Genomic DNA, 25,526 nt, shown 5'->3' with positions numbered 1-25,526 from the left:
CACCTCGCCAGTGCATTGCTTGCATCTATTCCCCCCTCTAATCACACATTGAGACACCCATCAATCACCTCCTGTCACCCCCTAGCACACCTACCCATCAGATCAGGCCCCAATTTGCCCCGTGTGGGCTCCTGATCACTCGGCCAAACCCTCAGACCCCCTTCCGATCACCTCCCCAGTGCATGGATTGCATCTATTTTCCCCTCTAACCACCCCCTGAGACACCCATCAATCACCTCCTGTCCCCCCCCTAGCACTCCTATCCATCAGATCAGGCCCAATACAACCTGTCATCTAAAAGGCCACCCTGCTTATGACCGGTTCCACAAAATTCGCCCCCTCATAGACCACCTGTCATCAAAATTTGCAGATGCTTATACCCCTGAACAGTCATTTTGAGACATTTGGTTTCCAGACTATTCACGGTTTTGGGCCTGTAAAATGCCAGGGCGGTATAGGAACCCCACAAGTGACCCCATTTTAGAAAAAAAAGACACCCCAAGGTATTATGTTAGGTGTATGACGAGTTCATAGAAGATTTTATTTTTTGTCAAAAGTTAGCGGAAATTAATTTTTATTGTTTTTTTTTCACAAAGTGTCATTTTTCACTAACTTGTGACAAAAAATAAAATCTTCTATGAACTCGCCATACACCTAACGGAATACCTTGGGGTGTCTTCTTTGTAAAATGGGGTCACTTGTGGGGTTCCTATACTGCCCTGGCATTTTAGGGGCCCTAAACCGCGAGGAGTAGTCTAGAAAACAAATGCTTTAAAATGACCTGTGAATAGGACGTTGGGCCCCTTAGCGCACCTAGGCTGCAAAAAAGTGTCACACATGTGGTACCGCCGTACTCAGGAAAAGTAGTATAATGTGTTTTGGGGTGTATTTTTACACATACCCATGCTGGGTGGGAGAAATTTCTATGTAAATGGACAATTGTGTGTAAAAAAATCAAACAATTGTCATTTACAGAGATATTTCTCCCACTTAGCATGGGTATGTGTAAAAATACACCCCAAAACGCATTATACTACTTCTCCTGAGTACAGCGGTACCACATGTGTGGCACTTTTTTACACCCTAAGTACGCTAAGGGGCCCAAAGTCCAATGAGTACCTTTAGGATTTCACAGGTCATTTTGAGAAATTTCGTTTCAAGACTACTCCTCACGGTTTAGGGCCCCTAAAATGCCAGGGCAGTATAGGAACCCCACAAATGACCCCATTTTAGAAAGAAGACACCCCAAGGTATTCCGTTAGGAGTATGGTGAGTTCATAGAAGATTTTATTTTTTGTCAAAAGTTAGCGGAAATTGATTTTAATTGTGTTTTTTCACAAAGTGTCATTTTCCGCTAACTTGTGACAAAAAATAAAATCTTCTATGAACTCGCCATACTACTAACGGAATACCTTGGGGTGTCTTCTTTCTAAAATGGGGTCATTTGTGGGGTTCCTATACTGCCCTGGCATTTTAGGGGCCCTAAACCGTGAGGAGTAGTCTTGAAACGAAATTTCTCAAAATGACCTGTGAAATCCTAAAGGTACTCATTGGACTTTGGGCCCTTTAGCGCAGTTAGGGTGCAAAAAAGTGCCACACATGTGGTATCGCCGTACTCAGGAGAAGTAGTATAATGTGTTTTGTGGTGTATTTTTACACATACCCATGCTGAGTGGGAGAAAGATCTCTGTAAATGGACAATTGTGTGTAAAAAAAATTAACAAATTGTCATTTACAGAGATATTTCTCCCACCCAGCATGGGTATGTGTAAAAATACACCCCAAAACACATTATACTACTTCTCCTGAGTACGGCAATACCACATGTGTGGCACTTTTTTGCAGCCTAACTGCGCTAAGGGGTCCAAAGTCCAATGAGCACCTTTAGGCTTTACAGGGGTGCTTACAATTTAGCACCCCCCAAAATGTCAGGACAGTAAACACACCCCACAAATGATCCCATTTTGGAAAGTAGACCCTTCAAGGTATTCAGAGAGGGGCATGGTGAGTCCGTGGCAGATTTCATTTTTTTTTTGTCGCAAGTTAGAAGAAATGGAAACTTTTTTTTTTTTTTTTTTCTCACAAAGTGTCATTTTCCGCTTACTTGTGACAAAAAATAATATCTTCTATGAACTCACTATGCCTCTCAGTGAATACTTTGGGATGTCTTCTTTCCAAAATGGGGTCATTTGGGGGTATTTATACTATCCTGGAATTCTAGCCCCTCATGAAACATGACAGGGGGTCAGAAAAGTCAGAGATGCTTGAAAATGGGAAAATTCACTTTTTGCACCATAGTTTGTAAACGCTATAACTTTTACCCAAACCAATAAATATACACTGAATGGGTTTTTTTTTATCAAAAACATGTTTGTCCACATTTTTCGCGCTGCATGTATACAGAAATTTTACTTTATTTGAAAAATGTCAGCACAGAAAGTTAAAAAAATCATTTTTTTGCCAAAATTCATGTCTTTTTTGATGAATATAATAAAAAGTAAAAATCGCAGGAGCAATCAAATAACACCAAAAGAAAGCTTTATTAGTGACAAGAAAAGGAGCCAAAAGTCATTTAGGTGGTAGGTTGTATGAGCGAGCAATAAACCGTGAAAGCTGCAGTGGTCTGAATGGAAAAAAAGTGGCCGGTCCTTAAGGGGTAGAAAGCCCTAGGTCCTCAAGTGGTTAAATAACCCCCCAAAACCCCTAAAAACAAATAGGACCTGGGCAAGTATCACACAGGAGTACTCCTAGTGCACACGAACACTTTCATAACCCACACACATAAGATCTGGATCGGCCGATCCTAGAAACACTAATGCTGTGGCGCTCTGATATAATCATACTGTAATGTAAAGCTTCAAACACATGGGGAGGGAAACCAGTCCCATGATCCTGTATACAAACATCCGCTGTTTCTTAAGTAAGACACAGTCCCTCCAGATATGGTTGTAAAAAAATTGCTTCTCAACAGAACTTTTTTCTATTTTCACCTCGTAACTCCTTTAAGATGGCATCACGCTCCCTCTTCATGCACAAGTGTGGCTGTGCAGCACAAATATGGCCACACCTGCGGAGTAGCAAAGAGCTGCTTGTGTATGAGCAGCTTCAGCTTACTGAGCAGCCAGGACTGTCCGCGCACAGGAGCAGTAAGGCCACACTTGTACACAGCAGAGAGCACGGCTACAAGAACAGAAAACATATCCAACAAGCTCTTGCCAGATAGGTTCCGGTGGTTCGTACGCAGCAACTACGGTCTGCAGGGAGATGTAGGAAGCCTCAGCAGGATCCAGAGGCTTCACTCTTCATAGGTAAGCATCTTATGTTTTATTTTACTCTGCTTCGGTTACACTAATTATCTGACGGCGTACAGTCAAAAATGGCGTGGGGAAAAAATGGCGCAGTGATAAATCTTTTAAAACGGTATTTATAGTTTTAAGGATATGCAGTAACTTTATTTAAAACGCTATTTATCGTTGGTCTGACCCCCGCCCCTCATGTCCTGCGGTGTCCCCCGGTTCCTGTCTTCTGCCTCCCCCGCCCCCCCTCGCACGTCCAATTTTGTCTCCCAGTGATTTCATCTCTGCCCCGGACTGGAGTGTAATGCTACAACAGTCCTACCTAGTACCTAAGCAGATCTTACGAACAGCTGGTGGATGTATCTGCTCGCTGCCGCTGATGACTTTCTGATGCACCAATCACGCTGGGGGCGCTGCTCCAGAACTGCCAATCACCGCTGCTCATGTCTCTGCTCCGTCTGCTAATTGGACGCGATGGTCTCGGAGGCGGGAGCATTGGGTCCAATTAGCAGACGGAGCAGAGACATGAGCAGCGGTGATTGGCAGTTCTGGAGCAGCGCCCCCAGCGTGATTGGTGCATCAGAAAGTCATCAGCGGCAGCGAGCAGATACATCCACCAGCTGTTCGTAAGATCTGCTTAGGTAGGACTGTTGTAGCATTACACTCCAGTCCGGGGCAGAGATGAAATCACTGGGAGACAAAATTGGACGTGCGAGGGGGGGCGGGGGAGGCAGACAGGAACCGGGGGACACCGCAGGACATGAGGGGCGGGGGTCAGACCAACGATAAATAGCGTTTTAAATAAAGTTACTGCATATCCTTAAAACTATAAATACCGTTTTAAAAGATTTATCACTGTGCGCCATTTTTTCCCCACGCCATATTTTCCTGACCCGATCTGACGTACATCAGGCCAGAACTGCTTGAGTTGCTGTAATTTGAGAAGGTATTACTTGGCATTATTAGATAAATCACATCACGTATGTGCTGAGCAATCTCACATCATAAGTGATCTCTTCCACTTGATCCTTCTCCATGAGGAAAACTTTACACACTAGTTCACACGGTCCGTGCAGAATGCGAGCTACAAGAGGATAGTCTGTGTCCTTCAGCCTGGCCTTCTCTGCAGGGAGAGTCAGATGGGAGAGACTGACACTTCAACAAAAGTATGAACCATTACGTATTACACTTTCTAAAAAGATATGTTCTTGAAGGCTTACCGCTCAAAATGTAATGCCTGTTAATTATACAAGGCATAAAGCATGTGCAGGCATAGATATTGCACTTGCTATCTGCTTACCTGCCTGTTATGCTTTGAGCTATATAGTTAACAAATGCTAAGTAGTGATGGTCAGGTCTAGGAGAACTCATGGAGAAGCATGTGATTTGTTTGATCAGCTGATAGACTTTCAAAGCTCTGATTTGCTGTGATCACATCCTGCTTTAGCAGCAAATCAGAGACTTACATATGTATCACCTGACCAAACTGATCCCATGCCTCTACATGCGTTCTCCTAGACATGACCATCACTAATGATAAGTTTTGAGCCTTCATGGTTTAAAGGGAACCCGAGGTGAGCGGTATATGGAGGCTGCCATATTTGTTTCCTTTTAAACAATACCAGTTGCCTGGCAGCCTTGCTGATCTATTTGGCTGCAGCAGTGGCTGAAGTACACCAGAAACAAGCATGCAGCTAATCCTGTCAGTTCTGACAATATTGTCAGAAACACCTGATCTGCTGCATGCTTGTTCAGGGTCTATGGCTGAAAGTACCCTGGATCAGCAAGATAGCCAGGCAACTAGTATTGGAAATAAGTGTATATATATATATATATATATATATATATATATATATATATATATATATATATATATATTATATATTTATTGTATTTATAAAGCGCCAACATATTACGCAGCGCTGTACATTAATTTAGGTTACAGACAATATTTAGGGGTGACATACAGCAATAAGATAATACAGGAATACAAGAAAACCAGATCACACAGCACAGTATGAGTACCAGGTAATGCTTAGTCAGTCTTTGGATGGGAGCATGGAGATTAGGCAAGTTAGGTTCACTCAGATGCATAGCATGGGTTCACAGTAATGGAGGTGCATGATCAGGTAGGACACAAAAGGAGGAGGACCCTGCCCAAAGGCTTACAATCTAGAGGGAGAGGTAAGGACACGAACGGTAGGGGACCAGAGTTCAGCTGTGGGTTTAGAACACTTGTGAGGGGTAGTAGGCCAGAGTGAAAAGGTGAGTTTTGAGGGCTTTCTTGAAGATGTTGAAGGAGGGGGCTACCCTAATGGGTGGAGGTAGGGAGTTCCATAGTGTTGGAGCAGCTCTTGAGAAGTCCTGGAGGCGTGCATGGGACTGGGTGATGCAGGAGGGGGGGGGGGGGGGCGGTTAGGTGAAGTTCATTGGAAGAGCGGAGTGAGCGGCTAGGTGTGTACCTCTGAGTAAGATTGGAAATGTAGGTTGGACAGATTTGTAGGTCAGACACACACACACACACACATTATATATATATATATATATATATATATATATATATATATATATATATATATATATATATATATATATATATATATATATATATACTGTATATATATTAGTATGAGGAAATAAATATGGCAGCCTCCATATAACTCTCACCTCAGGTTCACTTTAAGACTTTAAACATGTAGGCTGATATGCAATTAACTTTTTCTCCTGCGTTTTCTATCAGTAGAAGATATTTTTTCAACTTTATTTTTGAAATAACTTTTCAGCACTTTGCAACTGAAAAAGTACCAACAAGTACGTGAAGAAGGGGGTATTTTAATTCTCAGTGCGGGCCATCTGGCCACAGGGTGAAGCTGAAAAACAGCTCACCCTGCTCGCACACAAACCCCAGGCCCGCGCTGATTACTATTCCCCCTACATGTTATAGCAAGTCAGGTGGACACGCAATACAGGCATTGGCCAAATTACTTTTATTTTTACTAATTTGTGTGGTACCCAAATCAGACACCCAGTGCTGGCTCTGAAACGATTGGCACAGCAATGCCCCAGAAATTAGCTGGTTCAGAAAAAAGGTAGAAAATTATTTTGAGTATTTTCTCACTTGATGGTGGTTTAAAAAAATATATATAGACGAGGTAAGACGATATCACCTAGGAGAAAACGTTTATTGCACATGGGCCGCAAACTTTTACTTACATGCGAAACTTTACACATGTAAAATACATCCATGCACTACAGCATGATTCTGCTGCTCTGTGAATCAACCCTATTGCCTCTGTGCATGTTACTGCCTCTGCTTTGTATGCATCATTGCCTCTGTGCATGTTACTGCCTCTGCTTTGTATGCATCATTGCCTCTGTGCATGTTACTGCCTCTGCTTTGTATGCATCATTGCCTTTGTGCATGTTACTGCCTCTGCTTTGTATGCATCATTGCCTTTGTGAATGTCATTGCCTATGCTTTGTGTGTATCATTGCCTCTGTGAATGTCATTGCCTATGCTTTGTGTGTATCATTGCCTCTGTGAATGTCATTGCCTATGCTTTGTGTGTATCATTGCCTCTGTGAATGTCATTGCCTATGCTTTGTGTGTATCATTGCCTCTGTGAATGTCATTGCCTATGCTTTGTGTGTATCATTGCCTCTGTGAATGTCATTGCCTATGCTTTGTGTGTATCATTGCCTCTGTGAATTCTATAACCTTTGTGCATGTCATTGCCTCTGCTTTGTGTGTATCATTGCCTCTGTGAATGTTATTGCCTCTGTGAATGTTATTGTCTCTGTGCATTTGAATGCCTCTGCTTTGTGTGTATCATTGCCCATGCGAATGTTATTGCTTCTGTGCATGTTACTGCCTCTGATTTGTGTGTATCATTGCCTCTGCGAATGTTATTGTCTCTGTGCATGTTATTGCCTCTGCTTTGTGTGTTTATCATTGCCTCTGCGAATGTTATTGCTTCTGTGCATGGTACTGCCTCTTGCTTTGTGTGTATCTTTGCCTCTGTGAATGATATTGCCTCTGTCTGCAACATTGCCTCTTTATGTGTCATTGCACTGTGTCCTGTATTGTATGTACACCAAGAGCCTATTACATTATTCCCCTGACTACACAGAAACTGCAACACTGCTTCAGGTAAATGGATAAGCATGTATACATTCCATCTCTCACCTCCACTTGTGTGCACCATGAACAGGGAAAACTCATATGCTGAATTCTCAATCTGAAATCAAATTGCAAAGACATTAAATATAATTGCTTGCAGAATGCCATTATGATAATAAAATAACATTTCGTGTATTGTCAATTTTCCCATCAAGTCGACTGATCGATAATTTCCAGTATGTCCCATCCTCTTCTGATCGAGAAAGAGATAGATTTTGTCTAGTAATGACTTTAAAATTGATCCCTTTCTCGTTCGGAAGCAGATCACACATGCTGAAAATTATTGACCGATCAGTCGATCTGACAGGAAAATTGCATGGTGCCTTTAAACAGAAATGATGTGCATTTGCTTGTATTGAATAGTATAAGATTAATGATTTTCTTAAACGTTACATGTGTTCTTGCTTTACAAACAATAATAATTTTATCATGATGGTTCACAATTATCCCTGCCATTTTTAGCTGCATTTTTCCTGTCACTATTTTTATTTGTATGCGCAAACCTTTTTTTTCCCTGCAGATAATGAAGGTCAATGGGAAATAGCATGCAGTGTGCAAACTTATGCTGCAAGAAGTGTTTTTTTTTTTTTTTTACACATGTGAAAACGAAACTGTGAAAAACACAAATTTTAGTAGAAGTGCAATTTTGCATTGACTTTCATTAGGGCCCTTTCACCCTGGGACCGCACCGCTACCGTAGCCTAATGAAAGTCTATGGGTTATTTCATACTACCTACGTTGCGGTACACTGCTCCGGAAGTGCCCTATCTAATGGGCAGACATACCTACGTCACAGAGCAGCTCCTGCGGCGACCTGCGTTCCAAACAGAAGTCATGTAAGTCTATGGCGACACAGGTATTTTTAAAAATGTTGGCGCTTCCGGGCACTTCCGTATTTCTGAAACAGGAAGTGACCGCAAGTGAGTATAACTTCCTGTTTGGATCTCACATACTAACGAGGTAATCCCCGAAGGCCTGTTTTTTGGCGGTGCAGTGAGGACCCGAGCCCCTGCTGCCAGCTGGAAGTCTGAAGGCAGCCTCAGATGTGCAGCAGCTGCATTTTTGCACATTTGGAAAATGCACACGATTTTTAATAAGTGTGAACCCAACCTTACTATTTACATGCAAGCAACTATGAAAAGAGGATCAACAATTGTGAACTGCAGCAACTGTACAATAACCTTTGAGGTTATCACAATATAATATGGTTTTGTGCGGTATACAACTTTTGATCCTGTTTTGGTAGTTGTTTGCATTTATTTGGGGATCTTTTTGCACATACCATTAGCTATTTCAGACCAGACATACCGAATATTCTGGCGTATAAGACTACTTTTTAACCCTTGAAAATCTTCTGACAACTCAGGGGTCGTCTTATAGATGGTACTTGTCCTATTCTTGCTGCATTTTACATGCTTCTGTATTCTGATGTCAGACACAAATGTTTATTTAATTTCTGCTTTTGTGAAGCTTTGACCCTATCTGCAAATAATAGTTCAGCAAATCTTGTTAATTTGTAATGCTGGGGAGCAGATATACGGTAAGTGGTGAGAGAAACAAGTGGGGTTACCATCAGGATGCAGCTAAATTTTGTCACTTTCTGAACTTCTGATATTTAATTTCAATGGGAACCACAAGTCTTCCAGATGCATGATGTTTGGTTTGGTCTGTTGTGCGGTCATCATTCCTGAGCTCATTTTAGCTTGGAAAAATAAAGGAGTCTGGTCACAGAGTGGTGATTGCTATATTTTTTTGAATACAGTATACTTGAGTGATAGTACACTATTATCATTACTATGTATTTATATAGTGCAGACACAGTTCACAACACTTAGGGCCGTTCCACACCAACTCTATTGTGTTGTGCAATGTAGCCAAAAATATGCACCGCGCATTACCGCTGTGGTGGAACCATACAGTGAGGTATACAGTACAATGAAAGTATATTAACCTTGTGAGGGCCATGGAATCCAGTCTTTAAGCACAGCAGAGCCTACAGACGGCCTAAGAATTTGGCCTTCACCGCTGTGGCCAGACATTTGTGCTGGTTGGTTGACAATGCTGGTTAGCAGAGTTCTGGATAAATTGGACTGTACTGTATAGCGCAGGTGAACATGCATGTTTGTTCTGTACCAGTAGCACTACATATAACAGAGAGCTCATACTTATCATGCCCCAGCAATTATCTAAATTCTTTACACAGATTCAGGGTGTAGTAGTGTGATAATAACACATTTTCAGGTCTCACCTTGAATTTGTTGAGCAGCAGTTTAAGGACCTGCGGGGTGGACATGGTGGAGTTTATCCTCACATTGGTGACTGATCCGTATGCTGGTGTGAACACAGATGTCTGAATAGTAAAATAGTATACAATTAGTGCAGTCATAGATGGGGCTTATACAGGAATCACACACAGTGATTACACAATACAGATGGGGCTAATATAGGAGTCACACACAGTGATTACAAAATACAGATGGGGGCTAATATAGGAGTCACACACAGTGATTACAAAATACAGATGGGGCTTATACAGGAGTCACACACAGTGATTAAACAATACAGATGGGACTTATACAGGAGTCACACACAATGATTACAAAATACAGATGGGGCTTATACAGGAGTCACATACAATGATTACAAAATACAGATGGGGCTTATACAGGAGTCACACACAGTGATTACACAATACAGATGGGGCTTATACAGGTGTCACACACAGTGATTACACAATACAGATGGAGCTTATACAGGAGTCACACACAGTGATTACACAATACAGATGGAGCTTATACAGGAGTCTCACACAGTGATTACACAATACAGGTGAGGCTTATACAGGAGCCACACACAGTGATTACACAAGACAGATGGGGCTTATACAGATACAGGAGTCACACACTGTGATCACACAATACAGATGGGGCTAATATAGGAGTCCCACACAGTGACTACACAATACCTTGTGGTTATAGAAGTGCCCATTAATAGAGAATCGGTGGCGTTTGATCCGCCTTTGTTCTCCTGGAGTTCGCAAGTTCCCCCTCCGTCGTACCCCAACATCACTGCGTGTGCGCATGAGCTGAGGGGCCTCCTCCTGGGAGGTCCTCTCCCCCTCTTCCCCAACTGCAAGACAAATACATCAGCGCTGATTTAGTGACAGAGCTGTTCTGATTTTAAAGCAGCAGGGACAGCCATACTATCCCAGGAAAGAAAACACATATATACGTAGATAAAAACTTGCTCTACCAACATATGTAATGTACTGTCCACATTTTTATTTCAGTTAATTTTATATAGTAAATAAAGAGAAAACTGTTCCAGGTATTTTCCATCTTTACTGCCTCTGACTAAAGCCAATCGTGATTTCAATTCCTCCCTTACTCTTTTTTTTCTCCTACCTGAAATGGTGTATGCATTGCCAGACCTCCTCCCCACTGAGCTTTGTACTAAAAACTGCTTGCTTCATAAACACTGCTACTGCCTATAGAGCGCACCCTAGTGGTTTTGAGAACACCAGGAGAAAAGCGCAATATAAATGTTCTGTTTTTGCCACTAGGAACCTTGCATGTAAAGCTAATATTCGATTCTGTCAGAAAGTTGTATAGTCAGAAAAACAGCCGTGATCTGCAAGGGATTTGTGCAGCTATTCCATCAGTTATACAGAATCAGGTTATTTCGGTGTGCGGCGATGAGCGCAGTGCACCGAAGCTGGGCGCCGTCATAGCAGCAATACTATGCTGCATGCCCTGTGTAACAGTAATTCCGGGCTCTAGACCCTGAACAACTCAGAGGCGGAATAGTCTTTAACTCCGCTGGGGAGTTTAGTGACAGCAGGGAGAGCTAGCAGGGAGAGCTGTCATTTGGCTCTCCCTGCGCGGAACTGACTGGTGCCGAGATGCCATGTATTCAGTTATTCAGGAAAGACACCAGTTTTGTTTGTAAACAGTCTTAATTAATTGCTCCTTTCAATACATGGAGGAGAATTGCTCCTTTCAATACACGCAGGATTTCTCAAGAGCTGCCCCCACCCTCTGGAATGCCCTTCCACCACCCATCAGACTTGCTCCCTCTTTCAACACATTCAAGCAAGCCCTCAAAACCCACCTCTTTATGATGGCCTACCCACCTCCTACCACACAGTAACTCTCTAAGGAATATTTAACAGCCCCACCTAGTGTTTCCACCCCTCCCTTTAGATTGTAAGCCTCTGGCAGGGTCCTCCACTCCCTAGTGTAATCTACAGGATCATGTGCTCCTGTCCTATGACAGACTGTACTTGTATTACTGGGCCTACCTAACCAGCCCATATTGCATGATCATGTATTTTGTGCAATTTGCATGTATAACTTTGTTCTATGTGTATAACCCTATGTCTGTCATCCTTGTATCATTGTATATATTTATTGTCCAGCGCTGTGTAATATGTTGGCGCTTTATAAATACAATTAATAATAATACATCAAAGGGCAATATCCTATACAGCTGGGTAACCTGATGTAGGACTGGACTGGCTCCTGTTTTATCCATACATATACTAAGCCAGAGTTCCCCAACCCTGTCCTCAAGGCCCACCTGCATGTTTTGTGGAAATCCACAGAGGTAGTTAATCAGCTCTGCTGAGACACTAATTACCTCACATGTGGATGTTTGTGATTTTCTGTAAAACATGTACTGTTGGTGGGCCTTGAGGACAGGGTTGGGGAACACTGGCTTAGTATATGTATGGATAAAACAGGAGTTGGGGAAATCTGTACTAAGCAACATCCTTTCATCCTCTCTTAAAGGGGCTGTCACATCATTAATTTATAACCTAGCTGCTGTGCAAGTGTGCCTGGGTGCATGTGTGCTTGCTTGCAGGGTTTGGTACGAGGGGGGGGGGGGCATCTTATGAGCTTTTTATGCATAAATGTATTTTAATCTCTGATGTTTCAATAAACCTTTGATATTTTTTCATATGACAAGCTTGACCAGCGCTGCGTATACACGTGTGTCACTCCCAACACCAGCACCTAATGGAGAGCGACTCACCCATTCAGTTGGACCACTATTCACAGTGGTCAAGTGCGCATATGGGGCATTCAAAGGCTCCCCTCGCCTATACGAATCGTTCCGCCCTTGCTGCAGCCACCATTGATGAATGAAGTCCCAGGTTCCACTTTTAAAATTTCCTCAAATAAAAAGCATAATGCTCATAGCGCAACACTGTATGTACTTTAAAAACTTTTATTCCAGATGTACACTTACAGATTCCACGGGTTAGACAGCACATAGAGGGGCATCTGATGAGTCATGGTGATGACGAAATCGATTGGGTGGAGCTACGAACGGCGCATCTGAACACACAGGCAAACGGCGGGTGGCAAGAGAGATTCGGATCAGGACAAAGGATAAAAGCGTGCACCTTCCTACAAGTGAATGATTTATTATCAACAGCGACAGCCAATACTTGAGAATTCAGACAACTACAACACTGTGTATGATGAAAACAGGGATTCCCCATATGCAGGGATTGATTACACCATCTGGCCATACCAGGAGGCCAAACGGTGGAGAGCCCAAGGGAAAAACTCTATGTGCTGTCTGAACCGCGGAATCTGTAAGTGTAAATCTGAAATAAAAGTTTTTAAAGTACATACGGGGCCTGATTCACAAAGCGGTGCTAACAGTTAGCACACTGCTGAAAAGCCCTTTATCATGCTTAAACTTAATTTAGGCATGATAAGTTTAGGTGTGATAAGTTTAGGTGTGATAAGTTTAGGCATGATAAGTTTAGGTGTGATAAGTTTAGGCATGATAAGTTTAAGCGCCAACTGCGTTAGCACCGCAGTGCACAGCTGATCAAAAGTTTTACGCTAGCAAAGTCTGGTGCACTTCGTATAGAGTTTAATGGCGCTGCTTTGCGTGCGGGACTTTGCGCGCGTTCTAAACTTATCTAAACTTATCATGCCTAAACTTATCACACCTAAACTTATCATGCCTAAACTTATCACACCTAAACTGGCTTTTCACCAGCGTGGTGCAAAGGTTATCATGCCTAAAGTCTCTAACTGGGTTAGCACCGCTTTGTGAATCGAGCCCACAGTGTTGCGCTATGAGCATTATGCTTTTTATTTGAGGAAATTTTAAAAGTGGAAACTGGGACTTCATTCATCAATGGTGGCTGCAGCAAGGGCGGAACGATTCGTATAGGCGAGGGGAGCCTTTGAATGCCCCGTATGCGCATTTGACCATTGTGAATAGTGGTCCAACTGAATGGGTGAGTCGCTCTCCATTAGGTGCTGGTGGTGGGAGTGACACACGTGTATACGCAGCGCTGGTCAAGCTTGTCATATGATTTTACATAAAGGATTAACTCGCCTATATATTTTGACTACAGCGAAACTAGAAGTCACTTTGAATGGGACTTTTTATATGTTTTATATTTCTGAATTAGGAAAGTGATTGGAGCATTTAACTGGACTGATTCAGATATCTGTTTGTTGGCAACTTGATGTAGTTGCTGGACTGCAGAAAATAAGAATAGACACCTGTAGCTCTTATTGTACTGATTTTTATTGTATCGATTTTGGATTAAGCGCAGAGCTAACTTAGCCCCTCTCGGGACTGAACGCGTGGTTCTTTGATATTTTTTGATTTATGTTTCTAAGGTTTACATTATTTTTGATTAAATATAATTGCTATATTAGGACATATATGTCCCACTACTTTTCTGCCACTTCCAAATACAAATATAGTATATAACCTGATGTACCTGTAGTTGCATGTAGTCCATGCAAATTTCAACCGTAACGTCGCTTTAAAGCCTACATATATAGTGGAAAAACTGACCAATGTTTAAGGAAGGCATGTTGTGATGATCCGCTCAGCTGGCTGCACAGGCAGACAGCTGTTTGTCCATTCCTCTAGTCTGTGGGCTGCAGGTCTCTGGAACAGAGACCTGTCTTTCCGTTGCAAGTTTCTGGTCTGTTCTCTTGCTGGGGAATTTGCATACATTCGTTATGCAAATCCCCTACCTGCCTTCTTTGATGACTGGCACTATAAGAGCTTTATGTTTCCCAGAAGGCTTTGCTGGTCATTTCCCTTCCATGGTCTGTTCCTGATTGACACTGCTGGAGTGTCAGCCATTGCTATCTAGTATAGTTAATTCCTGGGGGTTGCTTTAGGCTCCCCTTCTAGCCCAGTCAGGTTGTATTATCTGTATTGCCTGTTCTGTCTTGTCTTGCCTGTTGCCATTGTCCTGTCCCAACGGTGGTCGACAGGAAATGGTTCTGATCTCTGTTCTTGGAGTATAGCTGGTGCAGCGGTTGCTACCAGCTATCTCTTCTGTTCTGTCTCCTGGGATTGCGCTAGCTACTTTTCGCTGGTGCTGTGGATCCTATCTTTCGCTTGTCCCTGTTTTCGTGTGTCTGTCTTGTCTACTACGCTTGCTGGAGGCTCGGTGAGGTAACCGTTAAGCAAGCGCTCGTGTCCTCTGTTTCATGTTTGTCTGTCGATGGTTAGTTAGGCGTGCTTGTCTCTATTGTGCTATCCGCGTGCACCGTTGCGAATGAGTGCGGTGTTCACGGTTAGCTAGCGTTTGTTATTTTCCGCATCTTCTCATTGTATTATTTGCTGTGCCTTTGCTACCCTCGTATTCTATTCTGATCTGCCTTGTGTCACGTCTGGCGATCGCACCTCTCGCGATCGCGTTCCTATTTCATATCTGCTGTTATGTGTGCGCGGTCGCGGGGTGGCGACTGGATTGGCGCACACACATACAACCTGTGCCTTTGCTCGCTCTCATTTGCAATCGCCTCTCTTGCGATTGCGTTCTGCGCTTCGTACAATTCCTGTCTGGCAATTGTGGAGGTACAGAGGATTGGTTCCTCTGCACTCCCCAGCGCAATCTGCCGACAGGAATTTCCCTCTACAGGTGCGTAGCACCTTTTGCTGGGTGCCTGCAAATATACGCTTGTGGAGGATTTCCGCCGTGTCAGCGCACGCGTTGTGCGCTGATCACGGAGAAAGTTCCACAATCGTTACAGAATGACCAGCCAAACCCAAAACCCCAGTGTAGACGGAATTTCCGATTTGTACGATTTTGTCGAATATGGCTCTTGTACCTTTAAGAGATTTAAAAAACTTGAACCTGAATCAGCAGACGAATTTTTGTCTGAGTGTACGAAACTGTTAGCGAACCCTGAATTCCAATGCAGCCCAGTGTCTACCTGGGCCCCCCAAATGGTCTACATTCTGTTGGGGGGCGAAATGTCAATGTGGGGTTATGATGTGTTAGATCATACCACCTTGAGTCAAAGACCCCTGGAATTCTTGGCCTTTTTAATTCACAATTGGCTGAGATTACCTCAATTACCATACCCCCTTAATGAGTTGTTGTCAGCAGCTCAATCAGCTGTTCCATCTACTCTTTCATCCATAAAGCAGCCATCCAAAGCCTCTAAGTCTAAACGTAAAAGATCTAGGAAGGCTTGCCAGCGGAAAGATCCGTTGCCCATGGCAACCACAGATAGAGAGGTTATTTCTGTCAAGTCTGAAATGGGCAAAACCATGCAGTATGATAATGATGTTTATAATGCATCTGCTGATCAGTTTCCAGTTTTTTTGCCCCAATCCAAAGCTTATGTGGATCCTGCTATAGGTAGGATCGCACACTACATTAAAGCAGTTAAAAAATCTGTTCTTGTTCCTGAACTCCACCCCTATGGAGATTATCTGGATACTGGCCTGTTTGAACCCCCATTTGCTTCCTGGGATGTTGGGGCCTTGCTGGAGGAATTCGATTTTGATTGGAAAGCCTTTTTGCGATTTTTACATCGCAAAAAGCGAAGATGTCTTGAATGCTTGTCTTGATTCTATGTACCTTCTGATTGATTCCGATGAATGTGACAAGGATGATGTGGATCTGGTGATATATGTATGGCAAACGATTTTGGATGAGTTGCACACACACCAACCAATTGATTCCAATAAAGAGACATCGTTGTCGGATGATTGTTCCTGCCTTTCTGGGGTAAAGCATGAGAGTCTTGACTTTGTGCAATCTGAAATGAATGAGTGTGCTGCTGTGGTTGATTCCTGTGCGAATCCTGAAGGATTCTCTCCTGACAGTGTGCAGTTTGAATCTGTGCGATCTGATGCCTGTTTCTCGGATGTTCCTGCAGATGGTGATCGGCATGAGTCTGCCGGTTTCCTCAAGGATGTGTGGGATCCTTTGTCATTTAGAAACAGATCTTTGAGATCTTCCATCTGTGACCCTGCTATGGGGAAAGTTTCTCGACTGTGCAGAGTCAAAAGTAAAATTAATATGCCTAATAAAGTTTATCCTGTTGATTTTGCTATTTCTTCTGCAAATGATTCCCTGTCTCACCCTGTTCTCACCTGTAAGGGCCCGTTGCCTGGAGACAGTTGCTCCAGTGTTTCGGTCCTAGATGCCTTGCAGTCTGCTCCGCAGATCGCGGAGGTTTGCGCTATGGAAGCATCAGTTTCACAACCTAAAGTGAATTTTGATTCGCAGGTTTTGCGTTCTGATTCCTTGGATTCGACATTGTTAGCCGAATCTAAGAGTGAGACAGCGCTTCGGTTTTGCGAATCTGATGCTGAACCTTCTTTGCCTTATTCAGAGACGCTTTCTCTGAGCCTGCCCTGTACCATGACTAACAAAACGATGTCCAATCACACTGACATTTGGGAGTCCCTTTCTTGCTTTGAAGAAAGTTCTGACTCTCCACCCTGTACTCTGGATGAGTCAATATTGCCTTGTACAATATCTCCTGCCCTGCCCCTAGAGGCTCGTCTAGGTATTGCTGCTATTTTTACCTGTCTTTCTGCAGTTTTGGAGTTGCAAGCTAGTTTGACTACTACGCAGAATTCTGGGTGCAGCGAGATTAAAGTTAGGGAGTCAGTGTGTGGTCCAGTGAATATTCCTGTACGTTCCACTCATGATGATGAAATTCAGTCTCAGTTTATGGTGGAACCTTCCCTGGGACATCTGCCCTGTTCTCAAAATAAAGTTCCAGTTTTGCCCTGTAACATGGATAGTACAGAATCCTTCTTAGACAACTTGAAAAATGATGTTCCTGAGGTCTTGTTTGATGATCTGAAGGTCTCCGAGTTCCTCCCAAAGGGTGCAGAACTTGTAGGAGATGTCTCCTGCCCCCCAGGTCCTTCTGAGGTGTTGCCCACTTCAGTAGGCATTGCTGCCTTGCTGACTACTTTTGCAGCTCTTGTGGAGCTTCATTCATGTGTAGTCAATGATGATATTACAGTTACAGAAAATTCTGAATTTGAGTCCGAGTCTTCTTTTGAAAGACCAGTATCTGTGACCTTTACTCGTGATGATTTTCTGCCCGGTACTGGTTTTGGTCTTGTCGTGTCGGACTCTGAGGTTGGCAGTTCCCCGACATGTCCTGAGGTTTCATCTGTACTAGTGTACCCCGATGTGCTCTGTGACCCAGAAAGCCCAAGTGTGCCTCGGTTACCAGCGTACTCAGATGCTTCCTCAGTGGAGACATGTTCTGATATAGCCTGCCTGCTTGCATGCCCAGAAGTGGTCCCTGAAAGTCCTGATCTTGATGGGTGTCCTGCTAATTTTGAGTCTGGAATGATCATAGGTTCCATAGGGGTTCTTGGTGGTTCTCCATGTGAGCCTGGTGAGCGTTCTGGCTTCTTGGGATCTCTGCGGAGCTTCAAGGCGTTCTGGGAGATTCCGGGAAAGGTTTTGCTTGGTGCCCTGAATACGATCAGCAATGTAGTTTCATTCACCAGACCACGACATTCCAATCCCAGGTCACTAAAACAGAGCACCAAATCAAATACCATCTTAACTGCGAATCAAAATATGTAATCTACATCATCACATGCCCATGCCAGCTCCAGTATGTGGGCAGAACCACTCAACCCGCGAGATCGAGAATCGGACAACATAAAAGGAATATAATCAAAAAATATCCCCTAAACAGCGTATCACGACACTTCACCACCCACCACGACAGTAATCCGGAACTATTCCACATTACACTTATTGATACAATTCCACAAAACCGATTCAACTCGTTTGAGCTCCTTAAAGCACGTGAGATGTATTGGATTCAAATCCTAAAATCGATCACTCCAGGAGGCCTTAACGAGCAGCTGGAAAAAATCTATTAATATATCACCCCTCTACAGATCATGTCTCAGTCTTTATCCGTCCTCTCTTTTTATGAAGTAGTCACCTCGACTTTTAAATATAAATTGTACTGTATATTTATGTTCATATATTTTATGATTTTCTTATGTCATATTTTAATCAAGAATGTTACCCTAATGTAGACAGTTTTATATCATGGCCATAATAATCAGAACACTGTTGTTATGATGTCTTTAAACTGGTAAACAACACACAGATGTACCCAAATGCAAGTTGATACTGATGTACACACATATGTATACTCTTTTTTAGTTTGTCTGTGTCGAAAAAGATTGATCCCGAACCTATAGAATGAATTGGTACTATGGACATTTTATTTTTGCTAGAATATCTTCTCGTAATACAGCAGTGATTTTGTTCTATAAATGTATGACTGTTATAAACTGTTGTTATGTCTTGACCACTGGAGGGCAGCAGCGCTCTCCATACAGTACCACTAGATAGGGAAGTTTCACACGCAATCTAGAAGTTTTAGTTAAATGGATTCAAGATTCCTTCCAAACAGTTACTTTCACCGGATGGAAGGGTTAATGCGCATATGCATCAAGTTTGGGCAATTCGCCCTCCACTCCACCCCCTCCCCTCCCCTCTGCCTACTTTCCCACCTTGTATGCGGAAGTGTGAGATGCGTGCCACACTCTCCGCATAACGTAACTGAGTGCGCACATGCGCACAACTACATAGCCACGTTACACTCGCCCCATAATCCCCTGCATGCGTCCGCTCATCTCAGTGATGCAGCGCGCGCATCCCAGCCGTGCTCAGGTCCCCGCCCAGCCCCTCCGCATTGGCCACACAATGCAAGCGGCCCAATCATGCTCCTCACACGGCCCCACCCCCCTTACGTCCTCCGTAGCCTCCCTATTCACCTTATAAACCCCACAAACACGATATACCGGCACAGAGGTGCCAAGCATCATTCAGACCAGACGCTGGTAAGTTTTTACTCCTTATCACTCATGTTACTCTTTATCATCACCCTGGGGCACTATTTTCACTTCACCTCGCTATTCATTCATAGTCACTCCACCATGGAACAATATAACTCCCCACAAAGGCAGCACAAGCCCACAAATATATTCTCCCTGTGGGAATAATGCACAGTTAGAAATACAAATACAACTATTTAGGCATACATTTTGAACACATACCCCGCAACTAAGCAATTATCAACACAAAACTAGGTGTAATATAAGACACTTCAGCGATAGTATATTTGTGTTAGCATCACTTATACCATAAAGATTATGTATGCATACAATTTAATGTACCTATACAATTGTACCACACACAGTATGCTGATGCCTGCTATGTATCTCTGTCATTTTCAGTGTTGTTGCTCCTGTCCTTTATTGCCTGAAGAAGCGGGTTTTTGCCCGTGAAACGCGTTGCGACTGTTTATTGGGAGCAATCAAATAAATTGTGTATATTTATTTTTGAAAATCAACAGCCTTGTTGTCCGTTTATGGTTAGCTGGTCCACCACCGCAACCAAAACATTTTAAACTTTTTAGCTATTTTTATACTTCCGGCGCCTCTGTACACCTGTATACGATCAGCAATGGCTTTGGTGTTGTAAGGGACACTTCGAACACGTATTGCGGCAGGTTTGGTATTCTTGGACGCTCCTTGGAAGGTGGTGGGTATTGTCTGGAGGGTGTCGATTGCTTCTTCTCTGGTGTCCACAGTCCTGATGGCTGAGACTTGTAGTGCTGATGGGCATGTTTCGGTGGCTTCTGCTTCCGATGAGGTCGGTTTCGGATGGACTGACTCTGGAATTGGGCCTTGTCGGGCTGTCCCGACCTTCATGAGTCTTCAGTTAGAGTTTTGTGATGATACCAGTTTTGAGGGATGTCTGGAATCCATCCCTAGAGGGGGGGGGGGGGGTACTGTGATGATCCGCACAGCTGGCTGCACAGGCAGACAGCTGTTTGTCCATTCCTCTAGTCTGTGGGCTGCAGGTCTCTGGAACAGAGACCTGTCTTTCCGTTGCAAGTTTCTGGTCTGTTCTCTTGCTGGGGAATTTGCATACATTCGTTATGCAAATCCCCTACCTGCCTTCTTTGATGACTGGCACTATAAGAGCTTTATGTTTCCCAGAAGGCTTTGCTGGTCATTTCCCTTCCATGGTATGTTCCTGATGGACACTGCTGGAGTGTCAGCCATTGCTATCTAGTATAGTTAATTCCTGGGGGTTGCTTTAGGCTCCCCTTCTAGCCCAGTCAGGTTGTATTATCTGTATTGCCTGTTCTGTCTTGTCTTGCCTGTTGCCATTGTCCTGTCCCAACGGTGGTCGACAGGAAATGGTTCTGATCTCTGTTCTTGGAGTATAGCTGGTGCAGCGGTTGCTACCAGCTATCTCTTCTGTTCTGTCTCCTGGGATCGCGCTAGCTACTTTTCGCTGGTGCTGTGGATCCTATCTCTCGCTTGTCCCTGTTTTTGTGTGTCTGTCTTGTCTGCTACGCTTGCTGGAGGCTCGGTGAGGTAACCGTTAAGCAAGCGCTCGCGTCCTCTGTTTCATGTTTGTCTGTCGATGGTTAGTTAGGCGTGCTTGTCTCTATTGTGCTTATCACGTGGAGACCGCGCATAACCGCGTGCACTGTTGCGAATGAGTGCGGTGTTCGCGGTTAGCTAGCGTTTGTTATTTTCCGCATCTTCTCATTGTATTATTTGCTGTGCCTTTGCTACCCTCGTATTCTATTCTGATCTGCCTTGTGTCACGTCTGGCGATCGCACCTCTCGCGATCGCGTTCCTATTTCATATCTGCTGTTGTGTGTGCGCGGTCGCGGGGTGGCGACTGGATTGGCGCACACACATACAACCTGTCCCTTTGCTCGCTCTCATTCGCAATCGCCTCTCTTGCGATTGCGTTCTGCGCTTCGTACAATTCCTGTCTGGCACTTGTGGAGGTACAGAGGATTGGTTCCTCTGCACTCCCCAGCGCCATCTGCCGACAGGAATTTCCCTCTACAGGTGCGTAGCACCTTTTGCTGGGTGCCTGCAAATATACGCTTGTGGAGGATTTCCGCCGTGTCAGCGCACGCGTTGTGCGCTGATCACGGAGAAAGTTCCACAATCGTTACACATGTTCAGTTTTCAACTTTACATACCCAGCAGTTATTTTAAACGAAGCTCCAGTGGACACAGCACCTCCTCTCTTATTCCTCCATCTACCACATTAATGTGTGTTTACCTGCTTGAAGAATGACCCCTTCATGATCCTCATCATGCCCTAGCCTCTGCATGGTGCACAGACCAGAGCATCAGGCTATGACTTGGGCAGGTGGAACGCACACTATTTTTCAGCCTCACACCTAGAAGCATCATTGGAAATCTATGCTAATTTAGCAGAGTGTATTTTGCAGTTTCATTAGGTATGGTTTACCTTTGTCTTCTACTCATCAAGCTCCAATCAATAGGACAATGCAGAAGTATTGGTCCTCTCCTACTTTCACCGCCTTAATCACTGGCAGCCACTGCCAGGTATACTGTCTCATTGCCTTAATTGCTGCTCATTGACTTTGCCACCCTGGAGATGACACAGTCAGTGCAAGTCAGTGGGAACATGCGTCACCCAATGCCTAATGGCTGGATACCCCTGCTTGGCTGATATTTTATCAGGAAAAGTCATTCATCTGCTTTACAAGTAGGTCGCAGAGTTAATTTCTTTGCACCTTCCAGGTAAAATGTAATGGGATAAACTTTCCTAATTATTTTTTATAAACTTCAGAATTGTTTTATTGTATTTTATATAGTATAGTATTCTGTGTACAGATATATTCTATATAGTATAGCATAGTATAATAAAGTATAGTATTCTGTGTACAGATATATTCTATATAGTATAGCATAGTATAATATAGTATAGTATTCTGTGTACAGATATATTCTATATAGTATAGCATAGTATAATATAGTATAGTATTCTGTGTACAGATATATTCTATATAGTATAGCAATCCTCTAGATTGTAAGCCTTTGGCAGGGCCCTCTCCCCTTGTGTATCATACGTGACTGTGTGCACTTTACCCAGAATTTGGAAACTGGTAATTTTTACCACTACCACTCCAGTGTATAATCTGGTATGTACTACTGTCTGCATTATGTTGTGTATCTTATTGCTATTACCTGTATTGTTGTATCTATGATTTTTTACCTGTATTGTTCTTTCACCCCAGTTATCATTGTCTGTAACCCTATTTATTGTACAGCGCTGCGTAATATGTTGGCGCTATATAAATCTAATAAATAATATTAATAGTATTCTGTGTACAGATATATTCTATATAGTATAGCATAGTATAATATAGTATAGTATTCTGTGTACAGATATATTCTATATAGTATAACAACAATAACAATAATATTTATATAGCGCTTTTCTCCCTGGGGACTCAAAGCGCTGTTACCCTGCATTATGCAGTCTCACAGGCTAGGGAAAAGAGGTGAGTTTTTAGCCTTTTTTTAAAGCTGTCCAGAGAGGGAGCCTCTCGTACTGATAGTGGAAGTGAGTTCCATAGAGTAGGGGCTGCGTAGGAAAAGGCCCGAGCACCAAATGTTAAGTGTATCCTGGGAATAATCAGCTTCATCTTGTTGGCAGAGCGGAGGGTGCGTGGAGGGGCATAAAGTTCCAATAGATCCGCTATGTATTTGGGTCCCATGTGGTGTAGAGCCTTGAATGTCAGCAGGCAGATCTTAAAATTGATTCTCCATTTTACTGGCAACCAGTGAAGAGTTTGCAGTACTGGGGTGATGTGTGAGCTGCGGGGGGGCATTGGCTAGGAGTCTGGCTGCAGCATTCTGTACTAGCTGTAAGGGGCGCAGAACCTTTTCTGTAGATCCGATGAACAGGGCGTTGCAGTAGTCTAGGCAGGAGGATACAAATGCATGAACCAGGGCAGGTAGGTCTTCAGCTGGGATAAGGTGTTTGATTTTCGCTATATTTCTTAGATGGAAGAAGGAAGACTTGACGACAGCTGATATCTGCTGTTTGAGTTTTAGATTTCCATCCAGGATCACCCCAAGGTTTCGCACAGAGTCTATATACTGTACAGTATCTCCCCCAATTGCTAGTTTGAGGTGGTGAGCGTTTTGAACTTTATCCATCATGTGTGGACCACCTACCACCAACACCTCTTTTTTGTCAGAGTTCAGCCTCAGCCAGCTGATGTTCATCCAATTTTGTAAATCCACTAGACACGCATTTATGGATCCTGATGGGTCTTGAGTGCCAGGCTTGAAGGACAGATACAGTTGTGTGTCATCTGCATAACAATGGTATCCTAGGCCATAGTTCTGGATTATTTTGCCCAGTGGGAGCATGTAGACTGCAAAGAGTAATGGTGATAGTACAGAACCCTGTGGAACTCCATAGGGAAGTGGCACTGGATTAGAGTAGTGTGTGCCCAGACATACTTGCTGTGTCCAGCCAGATAGGAAGGTCTGAAACCAGCTAAGAACAGTACCCCTTAGGCCACAGTAATTCTTCAGTCGCTGGATTAGTATTTCATGATCCCCAGTATCAAATGCTGCAGACAAGTCAAGAAGAATCAAAATTGAGCAATCACCCTTGTCCCTTGCAGTAAGTAGATCATTCATTACTCGGACTAATGCTGTTTCAGTGCTGTGCCTTTTCCTGAATCCTGACTGAAAAGTATCAAAGATGTTGTTATCTGTAAGCCTGGCTTCCAGCTGGTTGGCGACTACTTACTCGATAACTTTTGATAGGAATGGTAAGTTCGCAACAGGTCTGTAGTTGGTTACAGAATCAGGATCTAGTGATGGTTTCTTCAAGAGGGGTTTTATGATTGCTTTCTTTAGTTCTTCTGGGAAAAGTCCATTTTGCAAGGAGCACTGAGTGATTTTGTGAAGTGCTGGCCTGATCAGCTCTGGGCACTGCATTAAGGATCCAGTTGGGCCAGGATCCAGGTCACAGGTAGTGGGGCGGAGACTTTGAATGAGAATTCCAAAATCTTCTTCACTCAGAGTGTCAAAGACTTGCCATGGTGGTACGGTAGTAGGCAGATGCAAAGTCCAGTGGTCAGTTGATGTTGGTGTAATGCTGGCACGGATGGTAGACACCTTGTTTGTGAAGAAGGCAAAGAATTCTTCACACCTTTCCCTGGAGAATGTAATTGGGGCTTTTAGGCAGGAAGGATTGCAGAGTGATTCCACTGTGTGGAAGAGTTGACCAGTTCTGTTGTTGGCTGTAGATATTTTGTGCGAGATAAAGTCTGATTTTTTCTTGGTTATTGCTTGTTGGTATTGTCTGAGGTGTTGAATTAGGCTAGATTTGTGCTCCTCAGACCCTGATTTACGCCACTGTCTTTCAAGTCTGCGCCCTTTCTTTTTTAGATCCATGATGGTTTTGTCAAACCAATTAGCTTTCTGCTTTTTGGTTGCTGATTTGGTGCGCCATGGGGCAATACTGTCAAGTGTTTCATATATCGTGTTGTTGTACTGGGTTACTAGAGTGTTTGGGTCCATTTGACTGTGGAGCAGATTTGTAAAATCCAGGTTGGCAGTTATCCTCTCCGGTGTTAATTTATTCAGGGGACGGATTTTGATTGTTTCTTTAGGGAGCTGCTTGATAGGGTGATGTTCAATAGTAAACTGTATTATGTGATGGTCTGACCACACCACTGGGGTTACTGTTATGTTACTAATGTCCATTCCAAGGTGGAACAGTAAGTCTAGCGTATGCCCTCCTCTGTGGGTAGCAGATTTTACAACTTGTGTGAAGCCTAGTCCACCCATGAGATTTATTAGTTCATTTGCATTTTGTGATTGAGTGTCATCAGCCCAGACGTTGAAGTCACCAAGGATGATCCATCTCGGATAAGACAGAGTTAGCATT

At 43.4% G+C, this 25,526-nt stretch overlaps 1 protein-coding gene across 2 annotated transcripts in view; it reads right to left on the bottom strand.

The window, feature by feature from the left end:
* RASSF2 (Ras association domain family member 2) overlaps positions 1–25,526 on the bottom strand; it is a 103,354-nt gene that overhangs the window by 12,614 nt on the left and 65,214 nt on the right. For both annotated transcript variants that reach the window (XM_068274821.1, XM_068274820.1), the window contains exons 6-9: positions 10,442–10,605; positions 9,725–9,826; positions 7,483–7,534; positions 4,298–4,419 (exon numbers count right to left, since the gene is read on the bottom strand). In XM_068274821.1, the coding sequence (XP_068130922.1) occupies positions 4,298–4,419; positions 7,483–7,534; positions 9,725–9,826; positions 10,442–10,605 (440 nt within the window). The remainder of the gene's footprint in view (positions 1–4,297; positions 4,420–7,482; positions 7,535–9,724; positions 9,827–10,441; positions 10,606–25,526) is intronic.

This window comes from Hyperolius riggenbachi, chromosome 3 (assembly GCF_040937935.1).
Source record: "Hyperolius riggenbachi isolate aHypRig1 chromosome 3, aHypRig1.pri, whole genome shotgun sequence".
NCBI lineage: Eukaryota > Metazoa > Chordata > Amphibia > Anura > Hyperoliidae > Hyperolius > Hyperolius riggenbachi.
The sequence above is the reverse complement of the archived record's forward strand: the minus strand, read 5'-3'. Positions and strand labels throughout refer to the sequence as shown.